Genomic DNA, 13,846 nt, shown 5'->3' on the forward strand with positions numbered 1-13,846 from the left:
GAAGTGCTGTTGGGAAGGGTGATGGCGTGGAGGATGGGGGCATTGTGGAATGGTAAGGAGAGCCTAGGGGCTCAGAGGTGCCGGCCGCAGCCTTGGGCAGGCCACTTGGCTTTTCCGAGCCCCAGCACCTGCACTGGTAAGAGCCCTACTTCTCCTGTGGGTGGCTGTGAGGGCCCCACGAGAGAAAGGGAAGTGAAGGCTTTTGCTAAGCTGGGCTCTCTTCATCCGAGAGAACCTGCCACACTCGGCAACCCCCCAAGGGACAGGCCATCTGGGGCAGTCTGCAGGGGAATGGAGGGGAGCTAGGAGGCAGGCAAGAAGGTAGACACCAAGTCCACCACCTCTTCCCATCCCCTTGTTACCAGCATATCCCAGAAGCTACGCCGGCCAGCTTTGCTGGGGGGAGTCACAGGCTCGCCAGGGCCAGGGCTAGGGCCAGGCCCAGGAGGAAAGGTGCTAGCTCGGCCCGCAGGGCTCTTGGTTTCCAACGACCCGCTCCTGAGACTTCCTGTGGACATCAGACATTACAGACTCCCGTCACTAACCATCAGTCCGTGTGTCAGACAGCCTAGCCCCGAGACAGGTGAGAGTGACTTGCCACTTTGCTCCTTATCCCGCCTATCAGTGAATGGCAGCGTACACAACTGACAGCTACCATGTACGTATGAAGGAGCTTCCTGAGGAGGAATCTCTCTCTTGAAGTGGGTGACCAGCTGCATGTATGTACTTCTGCTGGCATGTGGCCTTGCTGACGTGGAGAATAAAAGGATAACTGTGAGTGTGTACTTTGGAGAGAGCCTTTGCAATGCCTTCCCGAACCCCCATCCTTGGCAACCTCACCAGAGACGCTGTCTTGCCCTGGGCCTGGGATGTTCTCCGGATCCCATGTACCTGGAGATGTGTCCTCTGTGCACAGTGAGGCTGGCAGCAGCCGCAGCTCCATGATGGCATCAGCCAGGGCTTGGCGGGCTGCTCCTCGGAGCTTCTCCTCCAGCTGCACAATACTGATGTTGCCCTTCTCCCACACATCCAGTCGGAGCCATGGGGCCCCATTCTGAGCTGGAACAAAGAATGGGTGTAACATGAGGGTGCCTCTGGTTCCCACCCAGAGTGTTAACTGAATACCCCCTCCATTGACCAAGCTGCCCCACCTGAAGAACTGTCCGACACGAATGGGCAGCGAGTGACCTGGGTCAGTTGCTCAAATTCCTCCTCCTGCAGTGGGTCATGGGGCCCCGGAGAGGAAGGGGGCCATGATGCCAGTGAGATGGGGCTGCCCCCTTCATCCACGAAGGCTAGAGTGATGCAGGCGACCCCTGGGTAGAAATCCACAGGAAGACCCAGGTCTGAGACTTCTAGATGGCCCTGAGCTGCAAGGCTGGGAAAGGCCCTGTTGGCCATAAGGCAGGAAAAGGCTCTCCCACAGTCGGCAGGGGCCCAGGCTGGCGCCCTGCAGCGTACCTTTGCCACCGGTGCCCTGCCCACCAGGCTTGTTATACAAGTAGATGTCCAAGTCAGGGAGGCCACCTTGCGGTGGGAGCGGGTGCTGGGGAGAGAAGCACCACAGAGCACTAAGCCCCAGTGGGTAGACAGAAACCATCAGGGGATGGTGTCCACTGTGGGGCACGGCAGACAGGTATTCCTAGGAGCACAGGAAGATGCAGGCAGGCAATAAAGGTGTAGGAGGTGGGGGGAGGCATGGGTGTGTGTATACAGGTCCTTAGGCAGGGGGACACCACCTGTGGCACCCGCAGAGAACGGTCACACAGTGAGGGGGGTGTGGGGGCATCGGGGCACGCAGTGTGAGAGGGATTGAAACCTCACCTGGAAGTGGTTCCGGCTGTTGCTGTCCGTGTACTTGGGAGAGTGCAGGAAGATGAGCAGGTTCTGGCGCAGGTACCAGGCCAGGGCAGGAAGCCAGGGCCTGCAGGCGACAGGGAGGGCCAGGTGCAGCACTTCTGAGGGGAGGCTTCCGGGGGGCTGGATGAACTGTAGGGAGTGTGAAGGAAGGGGGGTCAGAGCTATATGGAGAGGGTGAAGCAGACACTGTCCCCGCACCCGAGCCTTGGAGGGAGGCTGAGGTTGGGAGAGAGCTGACCTCCACATCAGCGGGTGTCAGCTTGCAGTTCCGAACAAGCATGACAGTGATGACGTCCAGTGTAGCCTCGTCCAGGCGCCGACGCAGGACCCGTACTAGCTCATCTGTAATCTCAGGACCTTGACGCAGCCACAGAGTCACTGGCAGAGGATCCAGCAACCCCCAGACCAGCCCTTGACCCCCACACCTGAACAGTCCCCCACACACTGCAGGCGGCTGGCACCATGTTCTAGCTCTGCCAAGTTCTAGTTCACTATGTAACTGTGGACAGTGGAGTGTCACCTGTCAAAGCCTCAGTGTCCTCATCCATATGATGGGAATAATACCAACGTCTACCTCATACGTAATGGTCTGAGCCCAAGGCCAAGTACACATTAAGTCAGCCATAAGTATGAGTTGCAACATCCAGTTGCCGACTGGGTCCCTCGTGCTCACCATCTCCCAATCTGAACCCAGCACCTTCACCCCAAACCTGCCCTCGGTTTCCACCCACTGGAGCCACCATCCTCCCAGTCAGCCAGGCTAGACAGCTAGTGTTGGCTTTAATGGGTCCTCTCTCCAAGCTGCATTTCAATGAGCTGCAGTGCCTACCCTCTAAACATCACGGGGGTCTATTCTGCCTGGTTCCTGCTTGAGGGAAACCGGGAGCACAGCATGAGCTAGAGCGGGCAGGTGCCAGAAGTCTCAGGAGGATTCTGGAACCTCCTCTGGTTACTCCCCTGCCCCCTCCTCGTGGCGCTTACCTGCCTGTCCTACGCCGTGCACCAGCAGCTGGATATGCCTGTCCACTTGGCCCACAGGACGAGCAGCATCTGAACTGCGGCTAGAAGCCATGTCCAGGGGAGAACGAGGACCCTGCAGAGAAACATGGGTCAGGGCCCGGCTCCAGGGGGCCAAGTATGAGGGGAGCACAGAGGCCTTGGGGGGTGGGGAGGGGGTGATACGTGCCGATGTTTCCTCAGAGTAGATGGGCTCCTGGCTTCGTGACAGAGCCAGGGAGGGGGGCAGCGCGTCACCCTCCCATGATCGCTCGCTGCATGACGTCTCCAGGAGCCTGGGAGAGAGTGGCACAGTCTTTGGACATACGTCCTCTGCCCCTATCCTTGACCCCTGCTTTACCCCCTCTTCCCAGGGCCCACCCACATACCGCAGGTAGTACACAGCCTTCGTAGCTCGTTCCTGATAGACAAACATGTTCTTCCGGTTCACCACAGAGAAGGCATTGAGCACGGAGCGCAGGGCCTGGATGGCTGTGGAGGGACACGGGCTCAGGACGCCCCTTTCTCCAGATTCCCTCCCACTCTACCTGCCCTCTCTTGCCCGTCACACACCCCGAGAGACTCCCATGCTGGGACCCATTTTCAGGCGTGAATGGACGCGAATCACGGTTCCCCACACAACGTCACAGGAGAAATGGCCAGGGACAAACTGCATTGTGGCTGCTAGGTACCCTCGGGGTGCACAGCTCTCATCAGCAGCGTAATCTGGGGAGAAGGGAGACAGGGGGTCAGAAGCGGGACACAGCCTTCTGCTCTCGCTACTTCTCACTTATGAAACTGGTCTACTTGTCCTCACTCCTCAGGACTCCTTGGCCCTGTCTGTTACTCTGCAGGGGAGGAATGGCCATTCTGGGTAAGGCGGCAGGACCGTGCTCTTAGGAAGCCAGGTCACAGTACGAAGGCTCTCAGGGAGATGTGGAGAAGGAGCTAAGAAGAAGTGGCAGGTAAGACATGAGAAAATCCTTAAGATAACGTCGAGACGTTGCCTGTGTCATAATACATAACATAAACCCCCAGCTGTGTACTCACAGGGAGTAGCAATAGGATAGGAGAATAGGAGTTAGAACTGATAGGAGTGCTGATACACACCCGCAGAGTCAGGGAAAACACTGTGCACCGGAGGACAGCTACCCCAAAGAACCTACAGGGCAGTAGGGCAGAAAGCAAGAGCTCAGGGACACAGTCCAGCACCCTGTCTGACCCTTTCCAGGTTGCCAGGTTGCCAGGTTGATGAGCCTCCTGATGGCAGAGGGGGCCACCTGGTTTCCCAGAGAAGCCACTGCTGGATGTGAGCAGTGTTTAGAGCACACAGGGGGCTGCAGTTTGGAACAGAATGCTGGTTGTCCAGCAAAAACACGTGGACAGACTCTAATGAGGAAGGGCTGTCTCAGGGCTTCGACCAGTCTCCCATCGCATGCTGTCAGAAGGCATTTGAAGCAAAGGTGTGTGGCTGTCCTAGCACATGCTCCATGTGCGGAAGACACCATCAAAACCCTGGGAAGCCTGCTAATTAGGGGAATGGTGCTTTGATATAGAGCACATCTCAGGATGTGCTGAGAGACGCAGTGTCCGGAACTGTTAGGAACATTCACCTACAGACTTGGTGAGAATATTAAATATAGAAGTAGTCTGATTTTACTTTTAAACCGGATGGGAGAATTGCAAAGGAATGACATCATCATTTGGCTTTCCCCCCTGAGCTGGGGTGAGGGGTCATCAGGAGTAACAGAAGAGACAGGAGTGTCAAGACTTCATTAGCATCTCGAGTAGATTGTTAGGCTTCCTAACCATGACCAGAAGTCTCAGGAAGCCCAAAGGGGTCCTGTGCCTGCCCGTCAGGAGGGACAGCAGATTGGAAGGCAAATCCTCCTACTGGAAGGGCAGCAGCAGCCCATGAGGGAGGCTTCTGGGTGGGGTCTCACCATCGGTAGGCAGCGGTGCCCGCTGACGGGAGTGGAAGGGGGTCTCGCTGCGCCACAGATCTTCTTCGCTCTCGGCCACCAGAAGAGAGTTACACACGTGACTGTCATGGAGGTCCTGCAGAAGCAGCCGCTGGAAGGAGGAGCTGAGTATCAGGGAACTGAAACATTCCTCAATTCCTCATACATTGGTGGCAGTGGTCAGGGGTGATCAGAGGCCAGAGAGGATGCCCATTATCTTGGGGAGGGGGCGGGGTCAGCGATCAAGAAAGTATCAGTAATCACTGGGGAATCAGAGATGTGTCCCACAGTCACTGGGCTCAGGGCTCTGAACCCCAGGTTATGAACACTCGTCCCTCCTCTTTGCCAGAATCTGTTACCCAGCCTTCAGACCTCAGTTTAAAAATTCAATTTTCCCCGACACTGCAGAAGATCAGACCCCGTCATTTGCTCTTGTAGCAAGCAGTCTCTACTCTTCCTTTGTATGATTCTTCACAATTGTAATGGAAATAATTTGTGTAATTTAGTTGTTCAATGTCTATCTCCCCCATGCGACATAAGCTCCCAGAGTCAGGGTTTCCCTGTCTTGTTCACCATTATATCCTTAATGCTAGCACGGAGCCACAAGATGGAACAGCTAGCTCTAGTCAGGGTCTGGGAGAGTAACCTGCCTTACTGGGCGAGGGGAGGGAGCATTCCCCAGCTTGTAGAGCCCAGGGAGTAACAGTATCTCAGTAGGAAATGTCCAAGGCAGATTAAGAGCCTCTGAAGGTCAAGTCCTGGAAACTCCTGCCTCATCTGAGCAGTGTCCCATGCCAGAAAGCCCTGTCCCCAGGGACACCTGGGTGGCTCAGTGGTTGAGCATCTGCCTTTGGCTCTTGTCGTGATCCCGGGGTCCTGGGATCAAGTCCCACACTGGGCTCCCTGCAAGGAGCCTGCTTCTCCCTCTGCCTGTGTCTCTGCCTTTTTCTCTGTGTCTCTCATGAATAAATAAAATCTTTAAAAAAGAAAGCTCTGTCCCTAGCTATCCCTTACCTGGTTGACCTCCCTGCAGATCTCCCCAACTTGTCTCACCAGGAGCTGCTGCAGGTGACGGCACTCGGTGCCTGGACCCCCATCCTCCCGAATCAGGCTCCTATAGGGGAGGGATGGATCAGACACAATTGTTGTTGTTGTTGGGGTCTTGAGAGCCGGGGCCAAGAGAAACCATGAAAAGGGAGTAGGATTGGCCAAAGGGAAGCAAACATGGTGGGAAATGGGAAAAGCAGAACTCTTCGTAGCAATTATAGAAACACAGATCCCATGCTTGCTTTATCAGCTTCCTCGTGGGCAGCACGCTGAAGCTTCCTTCACGTAGCTCATCTGCTCTCCATTCTCAGATCTTGTGCAGAATGGTGGTCTTCCCTTCTCAAACCCACCCCATCCCAAGATGGGAGTCATATTTAAAGAGGCTCTGCTGGGCAGCCTGGGTGGCTCAGTGGTTTAGTGCCAACTTCGACCCAGGGTGTGATCCTGGAGACCCAGGATCGAGGCCCATGTGGGGCTCCCTGCATGGAGCCTGCTTCTCCCTCTGCCTGTGTCTCTGCCTCTCTGTGTCTCTTATGAATAAATAAATAAATAAAACATTTGAAAAATAAAATAAAATAAAGAGGCTCTGCTGGGAATCCTGGCTCTGCCCTTTCCTCTGCTCTGACCTTGGGCAAGTACTGAACTTACCTGTGCTTGAGTATCCTCCCCCTGCCATAAGGAGAGTAATACTGTCTAGCACTGCTGCATAGATGAAAGGAGCTGATCCAGGTGGAGCACTCAGAACAGTGTCTGCCACACAGTAAGCGCTTGTTAAGTATCACCTGTTATTCCCATGTCAACCTCTGAAGCTGCTCTGAACTGCGGCAGCTCTTAATGCCTGGCCAGGAGCCAAAATCCTACCAGCTTTTAACTCCATTAGGAAAGCAGAGAGTGACCTGCTTTGCTCCAGGCTGCAGGAAGTAGTCAGGACCACCCAGCCCCAGAATGCAGTCAGATCCCTGCCCAAAGCCTAGTCCCAAGTCTTACTTTTGAACAACCCCGGAGAGGAGTATTGTGGGACCAGGGAAAAGCAGCAGACATCAGAGTCAGGTGCAGGGCGCTACTTACCGTGCATGAGCATATACTTCTACGCGGTCCTGCAGTACCCGAACGATGAGCCAGAAGTCAGGCAGGCAGGGCCCAGGGAGGCCTGAGAGTGAAGGCTGGGGAGGTGCTGGCCCAGGTGGGGTCCGCAACGTGAAGGGAGCCTTCTCCCCCAGGGTCTCATTGGGACCCTCACTGTCTGAACCACTGCTGCCACCATCGTAACCTGTGTCAAACGTGCTTAAGTTCAGTCCCATCCTTTGGCTCATCTGATCCTGTGAGCATCATCAGGTTTGCTGGGCCTGGCCCCTTCACGTCAGTCCATTCTGAGGCCCCCTGCCTGGTCCTGCCGCACAGCCCTGAGTCTGCCTCCCATCAGCCTAGAGGCCTCCCCCATTGTCCCAGCTTACCTAGGTGGTCAGAGTCCACACTGCCCTGACTGGACATAAGGCTCAGCCCCCGGCTGGGCCCAGGCTGGCTCCCTGGGAAGAGAAGGGAAAGGCCTGGAACCTCTATTGATCTGGCTGAGGACCGCCCTCTGAAAATGGAAGCTGGGCCAGGGACCTACAAGTCCCTGGTCCTAGCCCCCAGACTTTTTACCCGAGTCCTCTCTTACCTCCCTGTGGCAGGCTGAGGAGGGGGGTGCCCTCAGAACCCTCTGGGGAGCCAGGGGCTTGGGGGCTGGCTGTCAGGGCCTGAGGGGAAGAAAGTTAGAAGTGAATATAGGCTCCACACACCTACCTCTACCCCCTCCATTCCCAAGGCATCCCGGGAAAGGCTCACCTCCCCTTCGATGCCTTCAGCCCTGTCCTCGTGGCTGTGCCAAGACCAGGCAGTCGAAGGGGGCTCCCTTTGGGACCCACCTGGCTGTTGGCCAACTGCTACAAAGAAGAAGCCACTTTCGGAATCCTCAAGAAGAACATGGCCAGGGAGGTGAAGGCGGCGGAACTCCTGGGGAGCAGGAGCCAAGGTCACAGTTTAGGCAAGAGCAGCCTTCCCTGTATGTGGCACCCCACACTTCCTCATCAGATCCTCAAAACTACCTGGTGAAGCAGACTCTGGCACCCCCATTACTGAGGTGTGCAAAGGTTCAGTGGCTTGCCTAAAGTTTAACAGGCATAGTGGCAAGGAGGGGAGCAGGGTCTCTTCCCACTGAGTTGGGCTGCCAGGCACGGGGTGAGGGACAATGTGGTGAGGCGGCCGTCCAGAGGGTAATGCTATGGAATCAAACCAGGACTTCTACTTCTGTATCTGAAGTCCAGGGAAGAATGGGCTCCAGGATGACCAGGGGGGTTTCTGAGGGCAGCATACCTCCTTGAATTGTGTAAGGGAACGTTCTGGTCCAAACACAAAACTCAGTGGTAGGGTTTGGCGAAGGCAGGTAGAGCGTCCAGGAGAGCTATGGATGTGGGCAGCTGCACGGTGCAGAGTAGGGCCCTGGGGGATGCCCCCTCTTCGGAGGGCTCCCACCATCTCATCCTCCAGCAACCAGCGGATCTACAGTCAGAGAACAATCCGGCAAGTAGTGAAGGGTACCTTCCTTGCCAGTTGGGGCATCCCCTCACTTGCAGACCAGAAGACACTTGGCCTCACAGATTGAGGGCGGCCTTACTTTGATCTTAGAATAAAGGAGCCCTTTAACCTTACTCACACGATGGAAAGGGTATCAGTTACAGTGTTGAGGGGTCGCCACTTAGGTTGGAGGAGGGAAGGCCCTCACCTCACTCATGGTGGTCTCAATAGCCAATCTGTGGGGTGTGGCCAAATTGGACAGTCCAGGGTGCCTAGGTGGAAGAAAAGTTTAGATGTTGGTTTCCAAAAAACAAAACTGACAGGGAGCAAGGAACCCTGAGAGACAGAAAGGGAAGTACCTGTCTTCTTCTGGGGGTGGCAGTGGGGGTCCTAGGCCATCATCCGACCTTAAAGATGATGGCTGCCCTGGAGATCGTGGGAATGAAGCACTGCTTTCAGAGGTGGATCTGAATAGGGTGGGAGCAAAGGTCAAAGAGCAGCAGCTACTCTCTTCCTTGGGCCTCTTCAGAACTCCTTTCTTGGAATCCTCAAGGGGTCCTGAGTCCCCAAGTGTCTCTAGATTCTTTAATGGGCCCCTACCCCCATCAAGGCCCTAGATCCACCCACCAAACTTGCTGCCACACCTGTGGTGCTGAGGGTCCGAGGTTGGGGGAAGCTCCACTTCCAGAGGCAAGGTTAACACGAAGACGTCCAGGGTAACACTGAGGTCCCTCAGGGGCACTCGGCCTCCAAGGGGGGGGCCCTCCAGACTGGAAAGCACCTGGCCTGGGAGAGGGGAAAAGTCAAGAGGGCTGCCGGAGCCCAGGGACAAGCACAGACTTCAAGTCCTCAGCGCTCATGAGTTACAGCCATGGGCTCTCCCCCTGCCAGGTGTGCTCTCCAGCCTGCCAGGCAGGCAGGCTGTCCTGGCACCTGGGGCCCTCCCTCGGGTACCCTGGACTCACCCAGGCAGGTGGGCAGGCTGCACACGGGTACTGAGCTGTGCTGCCCATGCAGCCGCACAGAGCACGTGAGGTGCAGGAAGAGAGGCGGCAGGTCACGCACCAGGCTCTCAGGCCCCGTCGGTGAGTCGCCCCCCAGTATACTGAAGGAGTCTTCATCAGGGTTCACGGTGTCTGCATCTGACAGCGAGGCGGAGTCAAGCCCCACGGGCCCCAGGTCTGCCTCACGGCTCTCTCGGTATTCTACTTCCAGCTCTGGGTCACTCTCAGTGACCACGCAGCAGGCTGACGTGTCTCCTAGACAAGGAGCATGTCATGTGGTGGCTGGGAGAGGCTGGCGGTGGAGGGCCCCGAAGCAGCTTCCGTGGCCTGAAGCAGCCTTCCCACCTCTACCCACTTGCCCACACACCTTCTTCTCCTAGGAGTTCAGCCTCTGAAAACTCCAGATCACTGACTTTTCTGTCTACTATGTCCCGGGGGCCCTCATCCTGAGCAAAAGAAAGAGAGAGCTTTATCTGAGGCAGGACAAGAGTCACATCCAGGCCTCAGGGAGCCAAGAGTCAAGAGGATCTAGACTCAGGGGGCTCAGTGAGGCTATGGCTCAGGGGGTACCAGGGAGGAAGGGAGGAAGGGAGGAAGGGAAGAAGCCACTCGCCTCTCGCCGGCTGGATGGAGGGCAATAGAAGAAGTAGTGCGGATTGGAGGGCACCGTGCGGAAGTGGAGACCACTGATCTCCAGGAACTTCTCCTGTTTGGGAGTTATTATGTCAGCCGGCCCTTGGCAGGACACTGCCCCCTACCCTAGAGTAGATGCCTACACAGCCCCCCCACCCCCACCCCTAAGAGAGGACAGCACAGGCAGGCCTCCACCCTCCTCTGCCCTCAGCACGCGTCCCACCTGGATGAGGCTATGAAGGGCATCATGGGCCTCTCCTCTGAGCTGGCAAATGTCTGTCAGAGAGATCTCCAGGCTAGGGTCTGGGTTGCCAGGGACACGGCTGCTCTGAGACTCAGGCTCGCTGAGGTCCTCGGTCTCTATGCTGAGAAGGCAGGATGGGGGTGAGGGGTGTCGAGGCACTAAGGACCGCCAAGTCCTGGAGGAGCCTGCTTCCCTACTGGGAGTGGCACACACCCATCTTCGGCTCTAGCAAGGGTGCCTGGCACAATGGCACGGGTGGTGCGAGGGGCAAGGGGAACCGACCCACCCATTTTGGCTCGAACCCCCACGTTTCTTAACGACCGGACATTTCTGTGACATGAAGCAATGAGTAAGGAGGACTCCCAGTTTTCTGACTTGGGCTGCAGGGTGGAGGGTGATCTCATTCACCCATGGGAGAACGCAGATAGAGAAGTTAGTTTTGGTGAGAAGAAAATGCATGGATTTCAGGGCATGAAAGGTGGGGGGTGCGTCTAGAGCTCTAGATGGGGAAAAGGGCTGGAGTTCGGGGCCTGGGCATCGTCAGCACACTCCTCCCTCCGCTTCTTCTGCTTCCTCGAGGCTAATACACTGTGGGAGGCAGACACACAGATGTCTGCTCACTTGCCTTTCTCCCTCCCTCCATCAGGGTCCTGCTGGACCTCTTAGGTGAGCCGGGGACTCAGCAGTGAGGGACATGCTCTTGGGAAATGCACAAGTGGTTCCAGAGGTTACTACTATTGCACAAATGTCCTCAGAACAAGCTTCCTACTTTCACTGATGGCAGCTGGCAACTCTACATACCTCTCACCCAGCTCAACACTCCAGGCCAGAACAGAAGACAGAGACTATAGGTGGGAGAAAGAAGCCTGGGAAGCAGCAAGAAGCTGGCGACAAAGCAACTGCCTCCGTGGTGTGTGGGCACCACCTTGCACAGCCCTCACCCTGGCTCAGAAGCTCTCTTTCCAGGGACTTTGTGCAGCCTCACACACCACTCAGGGCCAATCCTAACCTGGACTCGGAAGCCAGAATGGCTCGTTCTCGAGGCTCAGGGGCCTCCTCGATGCTGCTGCTGAAGGGCCCAGGGCTGAGAGGCCCAGGGCTTGGGGGTGCCTGGGGCAGACTCCGAGTGTGGCCACACAGTGCAAGAAGGAAAGGGGTGATGTCTACTTCTTGCAGCAGCTCCTCACAGGCATCGACTGCTATCAGCAAGTCCTGTGAGCTGACACTCTGTGCTTGCTGCAAACTCCGGAACAGCCCTGGAAAGTGGAAGGGGCCATGACAGTTGAGCTCTGGCATGGCCTCTCCAGTGCCCATGCCCATAATCCCGAGAAGCCTCGCTCCTCCCTGATGCTCTCTCGCATGGCCTCCTGCTCACCACGGACATAGCATCGCTGAGCATGCTCCTGCAGCAAGGCACAATGGTTGGCTGCCTCCTTGTACCTGGGCTCCATCCAGACTGAGGATGGGGAGGGCTGGTCGAGGAACGGAGTCCTAGCAATAGGAGGGAGGCGCAAGCTTGGCCAACTCTCCTAAAGGACATCTCAGACTCCCCATCCACCCACGCTCCCACGGACTGTCCATATGTCTCTACTGAACGTATTCATGGCCCAGCAAGTTCAACTGATTTGCTGAAGGAAGCTAAACCAGGAGTAGGCAGGACATGGACTGAGTCCTTGCCTTGATCATCAGCCTGTCTGTCCGTACCCATGAGTGTGTTCATGAGCCCTGGCTGGGGGCCGTGGCTGGGGGAGGACCGAGGTCAACACTGAGGGTACTCACCGAAAGATGAGGTCTCGGGGTGCCTGAGGGGGCTGCAGGCCAACCATTTGCTCCCTCAGCGCTTCCAGGGCACAGCTATAGATGTAAACAGGACACCGGGTCCGGGGGCCATCGGCACCCTCTGTCTGTGGAGCCTGACGCCCAGCATAAGCCTGTAAGTCCCGACGGAAAGGTGGGCTTAGGTCCCCTGGGTCCTGGGCAGTGTCTGTGGGAAGAGATGTCACATGGTCTCCAAGCTTTCTCTTTGCTCCCATTCCTGCTCCTGCTTAACTGACCAAAGAGGGAGCAGCCTTACCGCCGGCTGGCGTAACACTGAGCATGGGGACTTGGGCCTTTGGAGCCCTCATTCCAGGTCCTCCCAGATCTTTCGGGCTGGCGGCCCCACTCCAATCCCCGAACTTTGGCTTTGTCTCCTCTTGAGAGGGTCCCTCCAGGCCACAGGCAGCCAGATGTTGGACGTCTGAAGGAGAGAAGAGAGATAGAAGTCAGAGCTGCCTGGTGGGCCAGTGAGGGTGCCCAGGGGTTTGTATCTGGGGCTGGTGATGAAGGTAAGCAGGTGGTACCTGGGAAGGTAGCTGGGAGGAAAGTCAGAAACACATGCTGGGGAGTCACAAGCCTTGCATAGCAGCGCCACTGTGGGGGCTGGGCACAGATGAGAGGCTTGAGAGTCTCAGGAGGGCCTCCAGCCTGTAAGAGAGAAACAGAGTGATCTGCAAGGGACCACCCAACCCCTGCTCCCTTCCTCTACCCTGGAGTGCTGCCCTCGGTACAGCTTGTGAGATCCAGGACAAAGGGGAGTGATAGTATCCTGTCGCTGGCAGGAGGCGCTTAGTATCCTCGGCGATACAAAATCGGGGCATGAATACGTGCTAACAGAAGGAGGTCAGTGGGAAAACCGGCTCAAGGAGACAAATCAGTGCTGACCAGGGGAGGAAGTGCTGAGTCTCCAGTGGCTTGGGTGCTGCTGACTGCTTGATCCTTTAGGATCCCGTGGCCCCCTGCCGGTGGCTCCTCTGGACCTACAATAGGGGTAGAGGTGGGTGGACGAGGGCAGGGCTAGCAGAGGCAGGGCACTGAGGTGAAGAGACAGGGAGGCCCAAACCCAAAGACAGAACTCCCCCACCCCTCATGGGGTGGGGCAAAGGGGGCTGGGCCAGAGTGTGCTCTTTAGGAAAGAGGTGAGAGCTCACCTGGACTGTGGCAGGTCCGTCGTAGCACCTCACTCAAGAAGGTGGCTTGCTCAGCCGTGGTCAGCGGGATCTCCCGGTCACTCAGCTCCTGCCCCAGGCAGCTGTGCAGCAGGCACAGCACCATGTCGTTGGCGGGACAGGGCCCCTCGGCGAGAGGGACGCCCTCTGGCTCTGCCCGACACACACTCCACTCAGCACCAAGAGCCTCCTGTGGCCTAGCACCCTGGCTCAGCCCTGACCACGGCAGCCCTCGGGTGGCCTCCAAGCCTCCTCTTGCCCCAGCACTCATCTGCTTGTTTGCAGACTCATCTGCTCTCTATCATTCCCATGCCCGCTGGCCCTCTAGGTGTGGGTCAGTAAGTATGAAGTTCACCCACCTCTGGAAAGCAGAAGGAAGAACATCTGGAGCTGTTGACACTGAGACAACAGTCCCATTAAGTCAAAATGGAAAGGGATCTCGTGGACACAGGTATCTCCCTGTTCCAATCCTAAGGAAGATAAGACCCATAGTGAGACCCAGATGCCCCAACTAGGGCTGCCGCCCACCCCCTACACCACGGTCCACCCCAGGGGTCC

At 56.8% G+C, this 13,846-nt stretch overlaps 1 protein-coding gene across 7 annotated transcripts in view; it reads right to left on the reverse strand.

The window, feature by feature from the left end:
- The window catches only part of SZT2 (SZT2 subunit of KICSTOR complex), a 55,918-nt gene that overhangs the window by 15,996 nt on the left and 26,076 nt on the right, over positions 1–13,846 (reverse strand). For all 7 annotated transcript variants that reach the window (XR_012005591.1, XR_012005593.1, XR_012005594.1 and 4 more), the window contains exons 21-52: positions 13,648–13,758; positions 13,271–13,441; positions 13,005–13,099; positions 12,644–12,767; positions 12,376–12,540; positions 12,081–12,285; positions 11,677–11,792; positions 11,311–11,557; positions 10,281–10,422; positions 10,038–10,130; positions 9,792–9,870; positions 9,386–9,679; positions 9,065–9,206; positions 8,780–8,887; positions 8,629–8,692; positions 8,220–8,405; positions 7,692–7,859; positions 7,525–7,603; positions 7,319–7,390; positions 6,933–7,134; positions 5,832–5,931; positions 4,800–4,929; positions 3,430–3,582; positions 3,246–3,348; positions 3,047–3,152; positions 2,842–2,953; positions 2,099–2,217; positions 1,825–1,989; positions 1,462–1,546; positions 1,152–1,316; positions 892–1,059; positions 363–508 (exon numbers count right to left, since the gene is read on the reverse strand). Coding sequence is in view for 3 of the 7 variants with exons in the window: in XM_072772595.1 (XP_072628696.1) it covers positions 363–508; positions 892–1,059; positions 1,152–1,316; positions 1,462–1,546; positions 1,825–1,989; positions 2,099–2,217; positions 2,842–2,953; positions 3,047–3,152; positions 3,246–3,348; positions 3,430–3,582; positions 4,800–4,929; positions 5,832–5,931; positions 6,933–7,134; positions 7,319–7,390; positions 7,525–7,603; positions 7,692–7,859; positions 8,220–8,405; positions 8,629–8,692; positions 8,780–8,887; positions 9,065–9,206; positions 9,386–9,679; positions 9,792–9,870; positions 10,038–10,130; positions 10,281–10,422; positions 11,311–11,557; positions 11,677–11,792; positions 12,081–12,285; positions 12,376–12,540; positions 12,644–12,767; positions 13,005–13,099; positions 13,271–13,441; positions 13,648–13,758 (4,415 nt within the window). In the remaining 4 variants the exon portion in view is untranslated. The remainder of the gene's footprint in view (positions 1–362; positions 509–891; positions 1,060–1,151; positions 1,317–1,461; positions 1,547–1,824; positions 1,990–2,098; positions 2,218–2,841; positions 2,954–3,046; positions 3,153–3,245; positions 3,349–3,429; positions 3,583–4,799; positions 4,930–5,831; positions 5,932–6,932; positions 7,135–7,318; positions 7,391–7,524; positions 7,604–7,691; positions 7,860–8,219; positions 8,406–8,628; positions 8,693–8,779; positions 8,888–9,064; positions 9,207–9,385; positions 9,680–9,791; positions 9,871–10,037; positions 10,131–10,280; positions 10,423–11,310; positions 11,558–11,676; positions 11,793–12,080; positions 12,286–12,375; positions 12,541–12,643; positions 12,768–13,004; positions 13,100–13,270; positions 13,442–13,647; positions 13,759–13,846) is intronic.

The sequence above is a fragment of the Canis lupus genome, chromosome 13 (assembly GCF_048164855.1).
Source record: "Canis lupus baileyi chromosome 13, mCanLup2.hap1, whole genome shotgun sequence".
Taxonomy (NCBI): Eukaryota; Metazoa; Chordata; class Mammalia; order Carnivora; family Canidae; genus Canis; species Canis lupus.